We start from the raw sequence: 15,486 nt of genomic DNA, 5'->3' as shown, positions 1-15,486 counted from the left end.
TATTCTGACACCAAAACAAGCAGCCACTCGTTAACCCAAACCCCACACACCCCCACACACCCCGTAACCCCCCCCACCACACACCCCCAATCCCCCCACTTCAGATCTCTATAAATAACCACAAAAGGGTCACATCATCCTGGGCACAGAGAGAACTGCTCCTGTCTGTGCTCCTGCTCTCTGAAGATGCCGGTCACAGATGCTGGCGAAACGTTAGGAAACAAAACTTCCAGAACACGGCCACACAGCCCGGAAGACCCACACCAGCCATCGTATTCCAGCCGTGAAAGCCTTCGACAATACATTGAACAGCAATTATTATTATAGAAGGCTACAGCAACCCAGAAGAGTGATGCCAAGATTTTTGAGCTCTCCAAACCTAGTCCTGCAAGTAAAAGATCCAGGCTACTCTAGACAGAAAAACTGAAGTCTCATGAGGTTCAGGATACCAATCTTATAACAGATTTCAAGGAGGTATTTAGGATGAAGCAAAGCCTCATGCCCCTGTACCTGGCATTACTCTTGGACTTGATGGAGGGAATGAAGTTAAGAACAGATATAATCTTGGACTTCTCCAGTTTGAAAGGAAACACAGAAATGAGAAATAGACTTCTTTCTCCCCCATTCTTTCACTAGTAAATATCGTGCTATTATAATTAATAAATGTGACACTGTTCCAGTATCCATCTGTTATTTGGCCACAACAAAAGCAAAGAAGATTACAGCTTCAGTGCTGCATGTCCTTGGAACATTTGTTTCTGCAGGGTTCCTTAATGTCAACTCATCTTCTCTGAGCAAGGTCCAAGCTATATGCCACTCTGTTTTGAAACTTCCAGATAATAATTTAGCTTGGTCAAACAACAATAAACTTTAGTCAGAGTGCTCTTCAGCAGAACCAAAAAACCCATGCCTCCCCTTCACATTTATGTGTCACTAAAATTTAAAGATAATTGCCAATTATAGTTGATTGCTCCAGTACTTCAACTCATGATAGAGATGAATCATCAAAAACATATTACAATTACATGATTATTTCAGCATTGGATCTTGCTTCTCTTTACCTTCCAAGGAATTAAAGGAACTAATCTTAACATCATTGAAACAAACTGCTTAAATACTAGATTGGTTAAAGACCATCTTCTCATGTTCCACCAGTGTTTCAACTCATATGCATAAGATCACAATGTTATACTCCTTTACCAGATTCATCAGTGTTTTATATTCATATTCAAGTAAGTTAATGCTAACTGGAATATGTATTATCTCCAAAATGTATTTTGACCTGACAAGAACACCAAACTTACTATTTTATGCTATAAAATAAAAATTAAATATTATTTGTAAGAATACAAAACAACAGGCAATTAAATAAGAAAGGACTTTTTTTTTTTTAAACAGAATTTGCTACATTGGATAACAAAATCTGCAACTTACAGTATCTGTTGAGTTTTTGAAAAAATGGTAGCAACAGATCAATAGCAAGATAATAAAACCAGAGTCAGGATTTACCATTTTAATGACTTAAAACTTGAAAATAAAGACAACTCCCCTAAATTACTATTTGTAACCACATTATGATAAATTATAGATACCAATTCAATCCAAACTCACATTTAAATTCACATGCAAGTATAAAGAAATGTTCAAAGCAAATTAGTTTATCAATATGGTTTGCTTTCTTTAATTGGCTGGTCATTAAAAACTCCTTTTATGATACAGGGAGAGATAATGAGTAACAATTATGGTTAATTATGTTACAAAAATCTACTTTATCACATTTCTTGAATAAAAACTGTTATCAAATTATAAAGCTGTTTTTGTAAAAAAAAAAAAAAATGTTTTCACACATTGCCACAAATATATATAAAAACTGCCTTTAAAATAGTGCTTTGGAATGTAATGAGCAAAAAATAACTAATGGCTAACTATGTTTCTAAATAAAACTAGCCTGTCAAACACATAAACACGGGTGGGTGACTGTGGCCTCACAACCCCCCATCCAGGAAAACCCCAAGAATGCACTGCCGAATTCCAGCAATATACCAAACAACGAAAGTAAGAGTTGCAAATCTTAGTAGAAAATGAATTAGGCATGTTTAAACCTCTAACAGGCTGTCCTGCTATTGCTGCATTTAGGTCTAATATGATGTTACAAAGATTAATACAGTTTAAAGATGTGAATACACTTTTGAATGATATACCAAAAATTCAGAATGTATGTCTTTATGAATAATAATGGATTTATGAAGCATAAGGTGCTGCAAAAAAGAAAAGAAAAAAGAAAAGAAACATTCTTGGAAAGACAGTGCATCCCCAGATTCATAGACTTGCATTGTCTTTAAGCTGTTGCTGGAACCATGAGAATATAGGACACTGAAATTCTTTATCCAACATATTTGGAAGAAAGGGAGAAATAAAGAGTGCCCAAAAGACTCTGTGTTAGCCTTGTGGAATAGCACCTAACAGATGACAGCTTAAAGAGATGACATCTGATCCTCAGATCATGGCTGCTCTAAGCAAGAAATGTATGGAAAAATACAGCTACCAACTCCATCCACATTTTAAATTTACTTTTAAATTAATTTCATATCTATTTCAGTAAAAAGTTATGGGAAATGTTTCTCTATTAGAATCGTAAAATATCCCTATACTGTCCAAGTTTCTTTACTTACCGAAACAGCTATCATGGTACTATCAGGTCTCCATTCAGCTTGGTCATAATGTCCAAATTGCGACACAGCTTTTAGTGTTTCTTCGTAGCTTACAATTAGCACACTGGGCTGGAGTATGGAGAAAGGATAGTACACAACAGTTACATTCTTTTATATTTCAATGTTACCTTTAAAAAAGCCTAAATCTACTAGCTATTACTTTTACAAATTCAACTTTTTCAAATATCTGTAGAGACTTTAAGTGATAGTACACCTGTCTAACACTTTTCAAAGAAGACTACAGTGCAGGCTTTAAAAAGCATTGTTCATTTTTATTTTCTAAGATGTTCTATACCTAGAGTCAAGGCTTTATACCAAAAAGTATACACTAACATGTTTAAGAAGCTCCCTCTTAGCGAAAGAGTTAAGAATTAAGGCTGGGAAAATCTAAGACTTCATATTTCAAAACCTCAAAAATATAATCTTGGCAAGTAACAAATTGAGCATAATGCTTTAAAATGTTCTACTTCATAAATATGGCTCATGGACTATTACCAGTTTCAAACACTTATTCAAGATACAGCAAAACAATTTAATTAGGTAGCATAGTCAATCATTCAAAAGTGGGCAATCTATTAATAAAAACTAATGTTGCACCACAATTCCAGGCTTGAAAAGATCAGAACATTCGCTCTTGCTTGGAAGTGTTTAACAAATGACTAAGCATTTGTTCAGGAATTTGTTTTATAATGAGGTTTGATTTCTATCACTTGCAGCATAAAGTTTCAAATCAATGCACTGGAAGATACTAGAAACATTTCTGAAACATTGGGAAGTGAGTTGGCGGTTCAACAAGATGCTAATTTGTAAATTTCCCATAGTAACAAAATATATTTCCAGAAGCAATTTGGTGGGAATGCAGGTTAGGTCCCAGGCTTATATTAAAAGATTGTAAAACAAATATAGTACATATGCCAAAGCTATGCTTTTTTCATTTATGAATATCTGAATAAAAATCTAGAATACCATTCAAGAACTTGCTTTGATTCCAAAACAATAATTTCCTGAACTTTTCAAATTATTGCACTGTTTTTAGACACATCTGAAAAGATTTATGGTTTTCCAGTGCTACTTCCCTAAACAAAAACTAGTAGAGTGTTATACATTTCTGGCACAGATTCCACAATCAATAAAAACAGAAAAGCTGTAATAATTATTCAACTATTAATTTTGTTCTAAAGCTGGTTTTTAATATATTCAAATAAGCCAACTTGAGTAATATTTGCATGCTTAATCTTCTAAATGGATATCTGAGAGACTCCTTGTCTCCAATAGTTTCTGCCAGCCCAGTATGTTCCAGCAGAGTGGGTATGTCCCCTCCATTAAACGTTACCCTGTGGGGCCTAGGAAGCGTGCCTTCTCTGTTGTGGCCCCCACCCTCTGGAACAGCATCCCCTCAGAGATAAGGACAGTACCTTTTCTCCTAGGAAAGCTTTGAAAACCTGGCTTTGGATACCCCTGGGGTTTATTATTTGTCCAAAGTCCGTTTTGTTTTGTTGATTTTGTTGTTTATTAGATCATTTTTGTTTGGGCTGTCCATCTGATTTAATCTTCTTAGCTGTTTTTAAGTTTTGTTTGCCAGTTTTGTACGCTGCCCAGAGTCCACTGGAGTTGGGAGGCCAATAAATTTAAATAAATAAAATAATAATAATAATAATACATTTACATTCATATTGTAACACATGAAATTTAGCACGGTTTGGAGAATTTTAGTTTTTAAACCCTGTCAAACCCAAAGCAACTCAAAACTATTATAATATAGCAGTACATCATTAAAAATGAATAAATCCTCCCTTATCTTTATACTTCAAACATATTTAAATAATGATAGGAATTCAGCTGAAAGGTCATATCTTAAAATGATGCTATGGAATATTATGATACTGGTATTTTGGCATCCACTAATATTAGTGTAATATTATTTCAAACTGTTTCAATCTGACGCCCCTCCAGATGTTTTAAGTTACAATTTCCATTTCTTCTACTTCTATTGCCATTTATTGCCTGCAGTCATGAATGATGGTAACTATAATCCAAAACACCTGGAAGGCACCAGTTGGGAAAGGCTGATACAGAGTTTAGAGCACAATCTTGTCTATAACATTTGGCAGTAGATAACTGCAACTTGTTGCAGAAGCTGTGCTCCTGAGGAAAGCAGCATAATGGGAAAAGAAGGTTGCAGCAGCTAAGAGGAGTATAGATTACTGCCAATAGTACTGATTTCCCCCTAATCAGAGACACTTGTACTTCATTTCTCTATTTTCTCTTTCAATGGAAATTATAGTAGAATGCAAGCTTGAGTTCTAACATTAGAACTCTCTTATCTTCCAAAGCAATTTTATATAAATATATTTATAATTTATTTTATTATACATATTCTGCATTTAACTCGGAAATGTTGTATAAATTGAAAGAAAATGGGAATGGCCTACTGTAATCTTTTTCCTTCTCAGATTGTTCATTATCTGTATTATTAAGGAGATATATTTTACCATACAAAACAATGAATTATAATAATCTTATAAGAACCCCATGGAAAGAACCACTTTTTAAAATGTATATGATAATCACCCTGGGAACATACCTGCTTATACAAATCGTTTTAACCAGATAGTTTATTCATATTTACAGAAACTTTCTACACTAAAAGTGGTATCTGGACATTTAACAAGTTCTTTTCAAGAAGGATTCAGTTAAACATTAAGTTCAAAGAATATATGTACTTTTAAATATCATAGACTCAACAGAAAGAATGCCTACTCTTTTTCACACAAGGAAAACTGAGAATTGTATGGAAGCAAATGCACCATGTTGGACACAAGCACAGTAGCTAGAGTCAACAAGGAAGCCACTGCAAGTAAGTAACATGCTGAAACAGTAGTCATCCTGTTTTGTTTCAGACAGGCATCAGCAAGAACCATGATCATTCATTAATTTTGAAATGTTGCTCTTCCACAATATAGGATATAATCAAGACTTAAATTTACTATAAATATGTCTTATAATTTTAATATAAACATTTGTAAAAAAAATTCACTGCGTATCAAGGATGCAAGAAAGTATTTTTATGGATGAAGTACTTATTTACATGGAAGCCTATATGTATTTACCTCAGAGAAAATTCTACTGTAATCTTACTTCTGAATAGACATGTATAGAAGTATTAATACCAACTAATCTTATTTTATGTACTGGGAAAATAACTTAGAATTCAAGAAAATGGAAGAGGACAGCAAGGGGCAGGCACAAAAGAAGTTGACTGTGTCAAGACTGGGGCTGAAAGAGCTATTTCAAAAATGTTCCCTTCCACAGAAGACAGAGCCTTCCAAAACCATTTTTCTGTGAACAATAAGCAAGTTCCTATCTCAAATCAATATTGCTCTTGACTTCAGCCCTTCAGTAAAATTATTTCAGTTCTTTCAAACATTCTCAATTTACCACATGGAAATATTAATTTTCCTTATGCATTATCATTTCAAGTGCAATTTTTCTCCATCATTTACACAAGGGCTTAAACGTTTGAAAGAGAATATCATATAGCACTGAAGCACATTACTATCAATTATAAATACTGACTGGTTTTAAAAGATAATTAAATTTTCAGTCTTCTGACCTTGCTGAAAGATATGCCAGAAGTACAGTATTTCACACTTTTAAAATAAATTCTTTAATTGGAGACTCAGAAAATTAAAATATTTTAACATAGTTGTGTGTCATAAAAAATGAAATAGGCACTGAAATTAACAACCTGGTTTCAGTAGCTTTATAAGCAATCCTAGATTTTTTTTTTAAAGTCACATGACACAGATATAACTTAGTTTGCCAACAAGGTAATCTCTCCTCTGACCCAAACTTGGCACCATTAGCCAGAACTGTTACACTGATGTTTCTATGAAGCATAAAAGCTTTCTGTAAGGGACATACACCTTATGTATTGGATTCTGAAGGCTATCCTGTTGATTATAAATGTTGCATATCATCTCAACTCAGTGGGTTAAAGGACTTTCAGACATTTGTAAAAGTAAGGATGACAGACTGTAAGCCTTGATCCCATTTGCTACATACAAAACTTTATCACAATTTCAGAAACCACTGTTTGCTGCAAGTGAATTCTGGAGAACAAATAAAAAGCTTTCCCATTCTTCTGTTTTGTTCCATGAATTGTACAATTCATTAAATATGTATTATCAATGGCAGGAAAGTCCAGAGTGGTAGCAGAACACTGTAATAAGCCTACAAACAGACTACCTATATAATCATATAATGTTATATACCAACCAATTCTCTTATGTGTCAATTAAAAAAAATCAAGCTCACATTAGATTTTTAAAATCAGAAAGAAGAGCTTATAAAGCATGTGGACATAGAGGTTGTTTCCTCTGATGCTACCACCCTTTCTTGTTTTTCTTGATTCATGTGTGTATATGTAATATATATTTAGCAAATGGCCTTCTGTACATTTTACAGAAAAAAAAGCTAGGGTAGCAGAGAATACACAGGAGTGCCTATAATCAATACAAGAAAATATTTGGCCTATTAAATGTATTGCTGTGATATTTTGCCTTACGTGTGTGAGTATATGTGACATGTTTTCTTTGTTTTGTAAATTATTAATAATACAGAATATTGGGAAAGAAAAATGTAAGCAGTGGTTTTTGTAGGGAAGAAAAAAATTATGTAAGACCAACAGGATCTTTCAGGGATCCTGTTTTAATTTATATGCCTCTCAAATCCAACCGGTCTTCAGTAGGATGACATACATATTGTGAGAATTATTTTTTTTCTTCAATGATAAAAGGCTCTGTTGAACAGGAATTTTAAATTGTTAAATAAAGGCAAGGTGCTATGAAAGCAGCTACTCTTTGGTCTGAAAATGACTTGATTGTTGAAACTCACCCCCTGAAATGACCTCCTCTTATGGCTAAATCTCTAAATAGGGCAACAGTGTCTTGTTTAACCACAGCTTTGGAAGTAGTAGCCCTAGTCACTGGCATCCCAGAAACAGGCATGCTCATAGGAAGAAATCTTCTCACTATATAAAACCTGGGGGAAACAGGTGCAGAACCCTTGGTAAAGTGGAGGAATTCTGAAGGATATGTAGATAGGTTCAAGAATCCCAATTTGATCCCTGTACCAAGTAGCTCTAAACCGTAGCTAAATAAGAACCATGAATTAAGGGGCTCTTGCCTTATACAAGACTTAGCAGCAGCAATTAATTAAAATACAGACACCACAGTATAGGACCTAGGAGCTCATTGAACCCCTTTGTTCGATAAGGGGAATCACTTCTGTAATAACTCAGAATATAGCAGCCTGAAACAGATATAAGTTCCTGAAGGAAAGATGGAATATAAGCCTAACAAACAAACTTTTTCCCTTAATAGCTATAGCTATCCAAAGATGCTACTGATTATTAAAAAGCTTTTCATTATATCATCTTTTTCCATATCTACAGTTGTGACTCATACAGTTTAGGACCATTCTGCTAAAATTATCTTTAGCCTGACTACCTTGTCTTCAAAAAATGGCCACATGCCATGCTAATTACAACAGTATTTAGTGAACTGGCAAGAGCTCTCCCATGTTAGCCATTTTATTGAGTCCAACTATGGCACAGTTCCAAATCTGCCTACTGGCCCAAAAGAGTTGGAAACCGAAACCTGGAAGCCATATTAGGTATCTTAACTTAGCTCCTACACTGTCCCTATTCCCTTCCCTCTGCTGCCTTTTGTTTTTAATAGTTAAAGAATCATAATCCTATTGCCTTTTCCAAAAATGCAAACAAAGGACACCCAATTCTTCATCCAATTGTAGAGTATATAACAAAATAGTGTATGTATGCCTAAGTATAATTTCAGAAAAACTGGTTTACATAATATTAGAAGTATAAAACTGGACTGCAATTTACAAGTGAAAACATGTTTGCAAACTGTTGCTACCAACTGGAATCACACTGTTGATGGAATGCTTTGATTCAGTAGAAAATATTGTTAGCAGTAATAGAGATGGAAGAGGTTCCTCTATTCAATTTTTTTAAATCCCACCTTTTTTGGTTCAACTCAAGGCAGCGTTCATATCTAATGCTCCCACATCCTCTTTCCCCTACAATGACAGTCCTATGAGGGTTGAGCTGAGAGAGTGAATGGCTCAAAATCACCCAGCCAGCTCTCATGTCTAAGGGAAGACTAAAACTCACATCTCCTAGTTTCTAGCCCAGCTTCTTAGCTGCTACACTGAACTGATCCTCCTCCTCCTCCTCCTCCTTGCAATCCTTCTATCCCACAAACTGTTCAATGGGTCTCTCAACTACACAGAATAGATTTGGCTGCAGTGAGAACAAGGCATTATTAAATATTGCTTCAATGACAAAAGCCTCTGGATCAAAATCATTTCAGTGGCATTTTATTAAGTAGATACAACCAAGCACATGCATAAAATAGCTCAAACTGTTAATAATAAAAGCCCAACTGCAATAAAAAAGGGAATTTTCCAGTTTGATAGCAGGGGATTGAAAAAATTAGTTTCCAAACTACATTTTTTTTTAATGGGAATGCTTGTTAATATTGAAAATTATTTACAATTTTGATACTAAATTTACACAAGTTGTTACAAATAATTATTAATGGCATTGATGTTTATAGACACATGCATGAAACTACACATTTGTCTCACTAAAAATATTTTATCTACACAAGCTGGCAATCTAGTCATGGAATCAGAGTTGGAAAGAGCCTTAGTTGTCATCTAGTCCAACCCCTTCTCAGAGCAGTATCTACTATAACAACTCTGTTAATAACCATCTAACTTCTGTTTGAAGACTCCATCAAAGGAAAACTCACAACTTCATGTGGCAGCCAGCTCCACAGGATGACAGCTCATACAGGCAGCTAGGAAGTTCCTCATGATGTCTAACCTGAATCTACTTCTTTGTAGTTTTAACCCACTAGTTCTGGTCCTGCTTTCTGAGGCAATAGAGAATACATTTAATCTCTCTTCTGTTGACAACTCTTCATATACAGTGGAACCTCGGTTTACGAACTTAATTCGTTCCGTGACTCTGGCCGCAACCTGAACTGGTCGCAACCTGAAGCAAATTTCCCCATAAGGTTCAATGTAATTACCGTTAATCTGTTCTGGTGTGGAGGACAGGGAGGCGGCTATTGCTTGGAGGGAGAGTCCCCCTCCCTACGACCACGTGTCAGGGGCGGAAAATGGCCACGGACCACGTGTCAGGGGCAGAAAAATGGCCGCGGACCACGTGTCAGGGGCGGAAAAATGGCCGCGGACCACGTGTCAGGGGCGGAAAATGGCCGCGGACCACGTGTCAGGGGCGGAAAATGGCCGCGGACCACGTGTCAGGGGCGGAAAAATGGCCGTGTATCCTGTTCGTACCCCGAGGCAGAGTTCGCAAACCGAAGCAAAATTTTGCGGCCGGAGCTGGTCGTAACCCGAAAAGTTCGTTAACAGAAGCGTTCGTAACCCAAGGTTCCACTGTATTTGAAGACTGCTATTGAATCTCCCTCAGTTGTCGCTTCTGTAGGCTAAACATACCCAGATCCTTTAACCTTCTCATGGGGTTTTTAAGACCCCTTATTTTTGTAGCCTTCCTCTGAAATTGCTGCAACTTGTCAGTTGTCAGAACTGGACACAGTACATCAAGTGGGGCTTGACCAGGGCAGAGCACAGTGAAACAGTTAGTTCCCATGTTCCTGTTAATGAACTCCAAGATAGCATTTGCCTTTTTAGCAGTTTTATCACACTGCTGGCTCATGTTTAATTCAGTTGACACAGAGACTAAGATGCCTTTCACATTTCCTACCACCAAGCCAGATCTCCCCCATCCTATAACTGTGCTTTTCATGTTTTCTACACAGATGCAGAATTTGTTTCTCCCTCTAATTTCCATACTATTCATTTCAACCCACTGCTACAAAGCCTTAGATCTTTTTTAAACTTCTCCCTCTCTAAAGTATCAGCTACCTCTCCCAGCTTTTGTTATTTGCTAACTTGATAAGCATCAGCTCATCCCCCTCATTCAAATCTGAAGACATCAGAACAGGATGAAGTACACTAATAAAAGTTGGTATCATATACAGAAACTGTAAAGTCCTTGGGGTTCTCTGAGCTTGGTTGTTTTCCTGCAAATGTTTCGTTACCCGGCTAGGTAACATTTTCAGTGCACACCATACAGAAACATTGGAATAATGAAATCATGAAAAAAAAAATCCCTAATGTATATATAAAAACCTGTCTGCCATTTTGGACATGTAAAATACAGAAAAACGCTCAAAAATTATACGTATGTGAAATACTGGAACAAGACTGAAGATAACAAAGGCTATCTGTATTCGCACAAAGAACTTAATCACAAGTACATATTACATTATCAGAAAATAAGACAGTCTTATTAGATCAAAGGTCCTTATATGTACTAGATAAATATGTTTTGCATGTTTGCAAATTGATTATAAGCCTGCCCTCCCCACCATAAAAATGAAAATCAAAGATAAATTATATTCAACTTTACAACTAGCAGCCATTCACAGGCTATGTAATGACATAATCTTATCCCTGTTCATTTGGAAATTGGTACCCTGGTATTTAATTCAAAGTTTATTCTCATATAGAGTACATATAGAACTGCACTCTAAATTGTTTAAAGTAATTATATGATACATTAGTATTTTCTTTTTCATCCTTCCATTACATTTGCTCCACTAATTTTCAGTTCCAGTATTATATCTGGTATTGTCTTTTCATATTCACTTTTTAAAATTCTCTTCCATATTACTCCACCTCTACCTTTTTTCTAAATTAAGAAATCCCAAGAGGAGGTTCTCCAATCACCTTCATTTTAATCACTATTTTCTGAATTTCCTTCCAGTATTAGAATGTGTTTTCTATAGAACCAGAACATAAAAACACATTAACATGTTTAAGGTTACTATCTTGAATGGTAACATTCAACTTTGCAGGGGATTATAGACTTACACTAACTTAGTCGGCTGTTTCTGTTTTGAAACCAATGTTCTCAAAGATATTACTAATGAAAGTAACAGAGTGCCTCTGCAAGACAATGTTGCATCATAGACATCAACTGAAATAGAAGCTAAGCAATTGTTTGTGATATGGAACAATTAGAATTCAACTTCCTGTCTGAACTTTACAAAATCAGCAAAGTGTTGATCTTAAATTTAGACCAACAGATTCATGAGGTATTAGAATATCATGTGAAAAAAAAACACTGAAATTCAACTACAGAAATATTTGTTAAGTCATAAACACCATATGGTGTATCTAGTAACTGAGTATACTGTATGTTAGAAATGTCATTACTAAATTGTTACTGAAAAGCATAACACTCTTATGCAAAATTTAAACAACTTACCTTCATCATTACTATTAGTTGGCTCTTTCTAAACACACCTCTATATAACTTACTTACATAACCATCATCAGCCTGCTCCTTCCACAGATTCTGCTATCCAACAGAATTACAAAGGTATGAAATGAATAAACTCAAATTCATGAAAACTTCAGATGCAACACTTAAGTGGCCTTTTGTGACTGTCAGTTGTATACAAAATGGATATTGAAGAGGAGGTATCATCATTCTGCATAAAATGTAGGTATAAGTTTCGACAATATCAAACACTGAATGGATTTTCATTATTAACAAAATAAGGAGGGCCTGTACACATGGGGCACTGCTGTTGAGAAAAGCAATTCTGCTACTCCTTTTAAAAGTGGTGAACAGCTTATTGGAATTTTTTCCTGTGTCCAAGCCAGTACAACTTTGCACCTGAAGGCAATGAAATACCAGTACTTTAAAGCTCAAAAAAATTAGAATTCCAAGGAAGATACACAAGTAAGCATCCCTTTCCATTCAACTTTCTCACACATCTAAAGATGACTGAGTAACTAAAAATACCTTTAAACTACGTGGTGAATTTGAAGATTTAAGAGATGAGGCTAGAGGCAAGGAACCCACATTTTAAAGGATAACACTAACATACATTTGGCATAGCCATGCCACAAATCAAACCCACAAGTTTTGTAGTAGCCACGTTTTCTAAGGTATTACCCAATTCAGCATCCCTATGAGGCATGTTATATCCAATTTTCTCGCTACTCAAAAATGAGAGGGGGAAGAGAGCCTCGCCGAAGCCTCGTAAGGAGCAATCTGGCTGGATGAAAAAAAGAAAAAAGCCTCTGGAGGAGCTAGTAGCAAAAAGGGAAATGATTATAAGATGACAACGCCGTGAGGCAGTTTTACTCACCCTGTTGTACCAGATGCTGAGCTGGGACGGGGACAAGACGGCGAACAAAGTCCTTTGAGGGTCAGCCTGAATACCAAGCGGGGGCTCCTGCGCCTCTATGGGGCAGAGCAACCTCTTGGGCCAGCCACTTAGGAAATACATGGCTAGAGAGCAGCCCAGCGTCCTGTCCCGGCGCCGTCCTAGCAGGCAGAAACGGCGGCCGGAGCCAGACGGGTTTTCAACATCTGTCTCGGGCGGCTGGGTCGTTCTCGGAGCTCCCGAGAGGTACCGGCATAATAGCGAAGGGATGGAAGGTCCTCGGCGGGCCGGCGTCGCCCCTCTCAAGACTGAGAGGTGCTCGGAAGAGGAAGGGAGTCGGAGCTGCCTTTCTGGCGGGCTGAAGCTGCGGGGAGGGGGGGGCGTGGGGAGGGGAAAGAACGGTTACAGCTCGAGACGGCGCCCTCGCGACGTTGCCTTAACCTTGCGGGTGTCTCGCGCTCTTCCCGTCGCGGCTTTTTTAGCCGACGCCATCTCTTTTCCTCTGCTACGTCGGCGTCTGGCGGTGGAAAGGAAGGGGGGGCGGGGGGGAAGAAAGAGAAAGAGCGAGCCAGGGACGCATACAACTCGAAGGAGGGAGCGAGCCCTGTTTGCCTCCGGACGGCAACTCAGCACTGGTGGAAAAAGGGGGCGGAGAAATTCGGGGCAGAGGACGCCGCGATTGGTCAGAGCCCGTAGGAAAAACCGGAGGTGACGTTTTAGCTTTGCGGAAGGACCACAGAGAAAGGCTAGAACGGAGGAAAAGAGATTCCACCCTCACATTTCCTGTGCAGTGGAGGACTTCTCCATTTTGCGCGGGGGAGGAAGCCGGTGGATGGCGAGCAGCGGAGTAGTTGGGCGAGGATCGGGGGAGGGGAAACGCTGGTCACGTTTGTTCTTTGCTTCCCCGGGACGCAGACTCGGCTCTCTTTCTCCACCCTGGTGGCCAAGGGATTAGGTCGACGCGCACAGGTGTTCTTATCGGAAAAAGATCGTTTTGAGACGGTCAGTCCAAATGTACACGTCTTTCAGCAGGGCTTCCCTATCACAAACGCAGGCGCGTCTTGTAATTTAAGTTCCACTTCCTGTCTCTCCGTGATTAACACATCTGGTAATCAGTTTCATTACAGTTTGGAAGTTTCTTCTGAAACTGAAACATGATGAACATGCACCTAGCACAGATTTCAGTGTGTTTCCCTGCTTCCCTGCTTGCTGCAAAGATATTTGATTCTTTCACTAATAAGGGCATTCAAACGCAAAGGCTTCTTTAATATGACAAAGTATCCATCTCTGGCTTTATAATCTCGTGAAAAGCTGGCTTGATTCTTCTATCGGACTGCGTAAGAACATGTGTTTGTGTCAGTTCAAGCAGACTCTTGGGGTTTTTTTTTCCCCAGTGAAAGTCCTTGGAAACAACAAAGATGAATAAAACACTATATATATTTGCATGTTATCTGGAGACTCTGCTGTTAGGATATATTTACCAGAAGTGTTTAAGGTGCAAATATTTACCAAAGAAACATCCAAATTGTGACAAATGTTCTATTTAATTTACTAAATTATAAATACAACAGCTATGTAACTCCTGGAAAGGAAATATATAAAGAAAATTGGTCTAAAATCAGGGCATACACTTATTGGTGCAAAATCAGTGCTATGGAAACTGAGAGACTCCCAAAACTCTGTCTGATAGAACAGACAAAATCTCAGAGACCTCTTGGATTGTACAACTGACAAATTATATCAGGAGCTGTGGTCTCCCTGTTTCTTGTCCAACTGATTTTGGAAAACAAGTTTAAAAAATTGCTGCAGAAAGAATTTTGGATATAGAAGGTTAGAGAGATATAGCTACCATCAGTATATAGCTACCATCAATTTTGGATATACAGTCAGGTCCAGAAATATTGGGACATCGACACAATTCTAACATCTTTGGTTCTATACACCACCACAATGGATTTGGAATGAAACAAACACAATGTGCCCTAACTGCAGACTGTCAGCTTTAATTTGAGGGTATGTACATCCAACTCAGGTGAACGGTGTAGGAATTACAACAGTTTGCCTATGTGCCTCCCACTTGTTAAGGGACCAAAAGTAATGGGACAATTGGCTTCTCAGCTGTTCCATGGCCAGGTGTGTGATATTCCCTCAGTACCCCAAGTACAATGTGCAGATAAAAGGCCCAGAGTTCATTTCAAGTGTGCTATGTGCATTTGGAATCTGTTGCTGTCAACTCTCAAGATGAGATCCAAAGAGCTGTCACTATCAGTGAAGCAAGCCATCATTAGGCTGAAGAAACAAAACAAACCCATCAGAGAGATAGCAAGAAGATTAGGCGTGGCCAAAACAACTGTTTGGAACATTCTCAAAAAGAAGGAACGCACCGGTGAGCTCAGCAACATCAAAAGACCCGGGAGTCAACGGAAAACAACTGTGGTGGATGACCGAAGAATCCTTTCCCTGGTGAAGAAAACACC

At 37.6% G+C, this 15,486-nt stretch overlaps 1 protein-coding gene across 3 annotated transcripts in view; it reads right to left on the bottom strand.

Moving 5' to 3' along the window:
- Positions 1-13,624, bottom strand: part of RIC1 (RIC1 partner of RAB6A GEF complex) — a 61,344-nt gene extending 47,720 nt beyond the window's left edge. Inside the window, exons 1-2 of one of the 3 annotated variants that reach the window (XM_088130514.1) lie at positions 12,992-13,624; positions 2,673-2,780 (exon numbers count right to left, since the gene is read on the bottom strand). In XM_088130514.1, coding sequence (XP_087986640.1) covers positions 2,673-2,780; positions 12,992-13,132 — 249 coding nt within the window. In that variant the 5' untranslated portion in view covers positions 13,133-13,624. The remainder of the gene's footprint in view (positions 1-2,672; positions 2,781-12,991) is intronic. The other 2 variants (XM_088130513.1, XM_007428125.4) reach the window with 2 other exon arrangements.
- Positions 13,625-15,486: the final 1,862 nt, after the last annotated feature.

The sequence above is a fragment of the Python bivittatus genome, unplaced genomic scaffold, assembly GCF_059951505.1.
Source record: "Python bivittatus isolate LINGU-HERP-01145 unplaced genomic scaffold, Pbiv_v1 ctg000850_np1212, whole genome shotgun sequence".
Taxonomy (NCBI): Eukaryota; Metazoa; Chordata; class Lepidosauria; order Squamata; family Pythonidae; genus Python; species Python bivittatus.
This window is presented reverse-complemented; position numbering and strand designations above follow the sequence as displayed.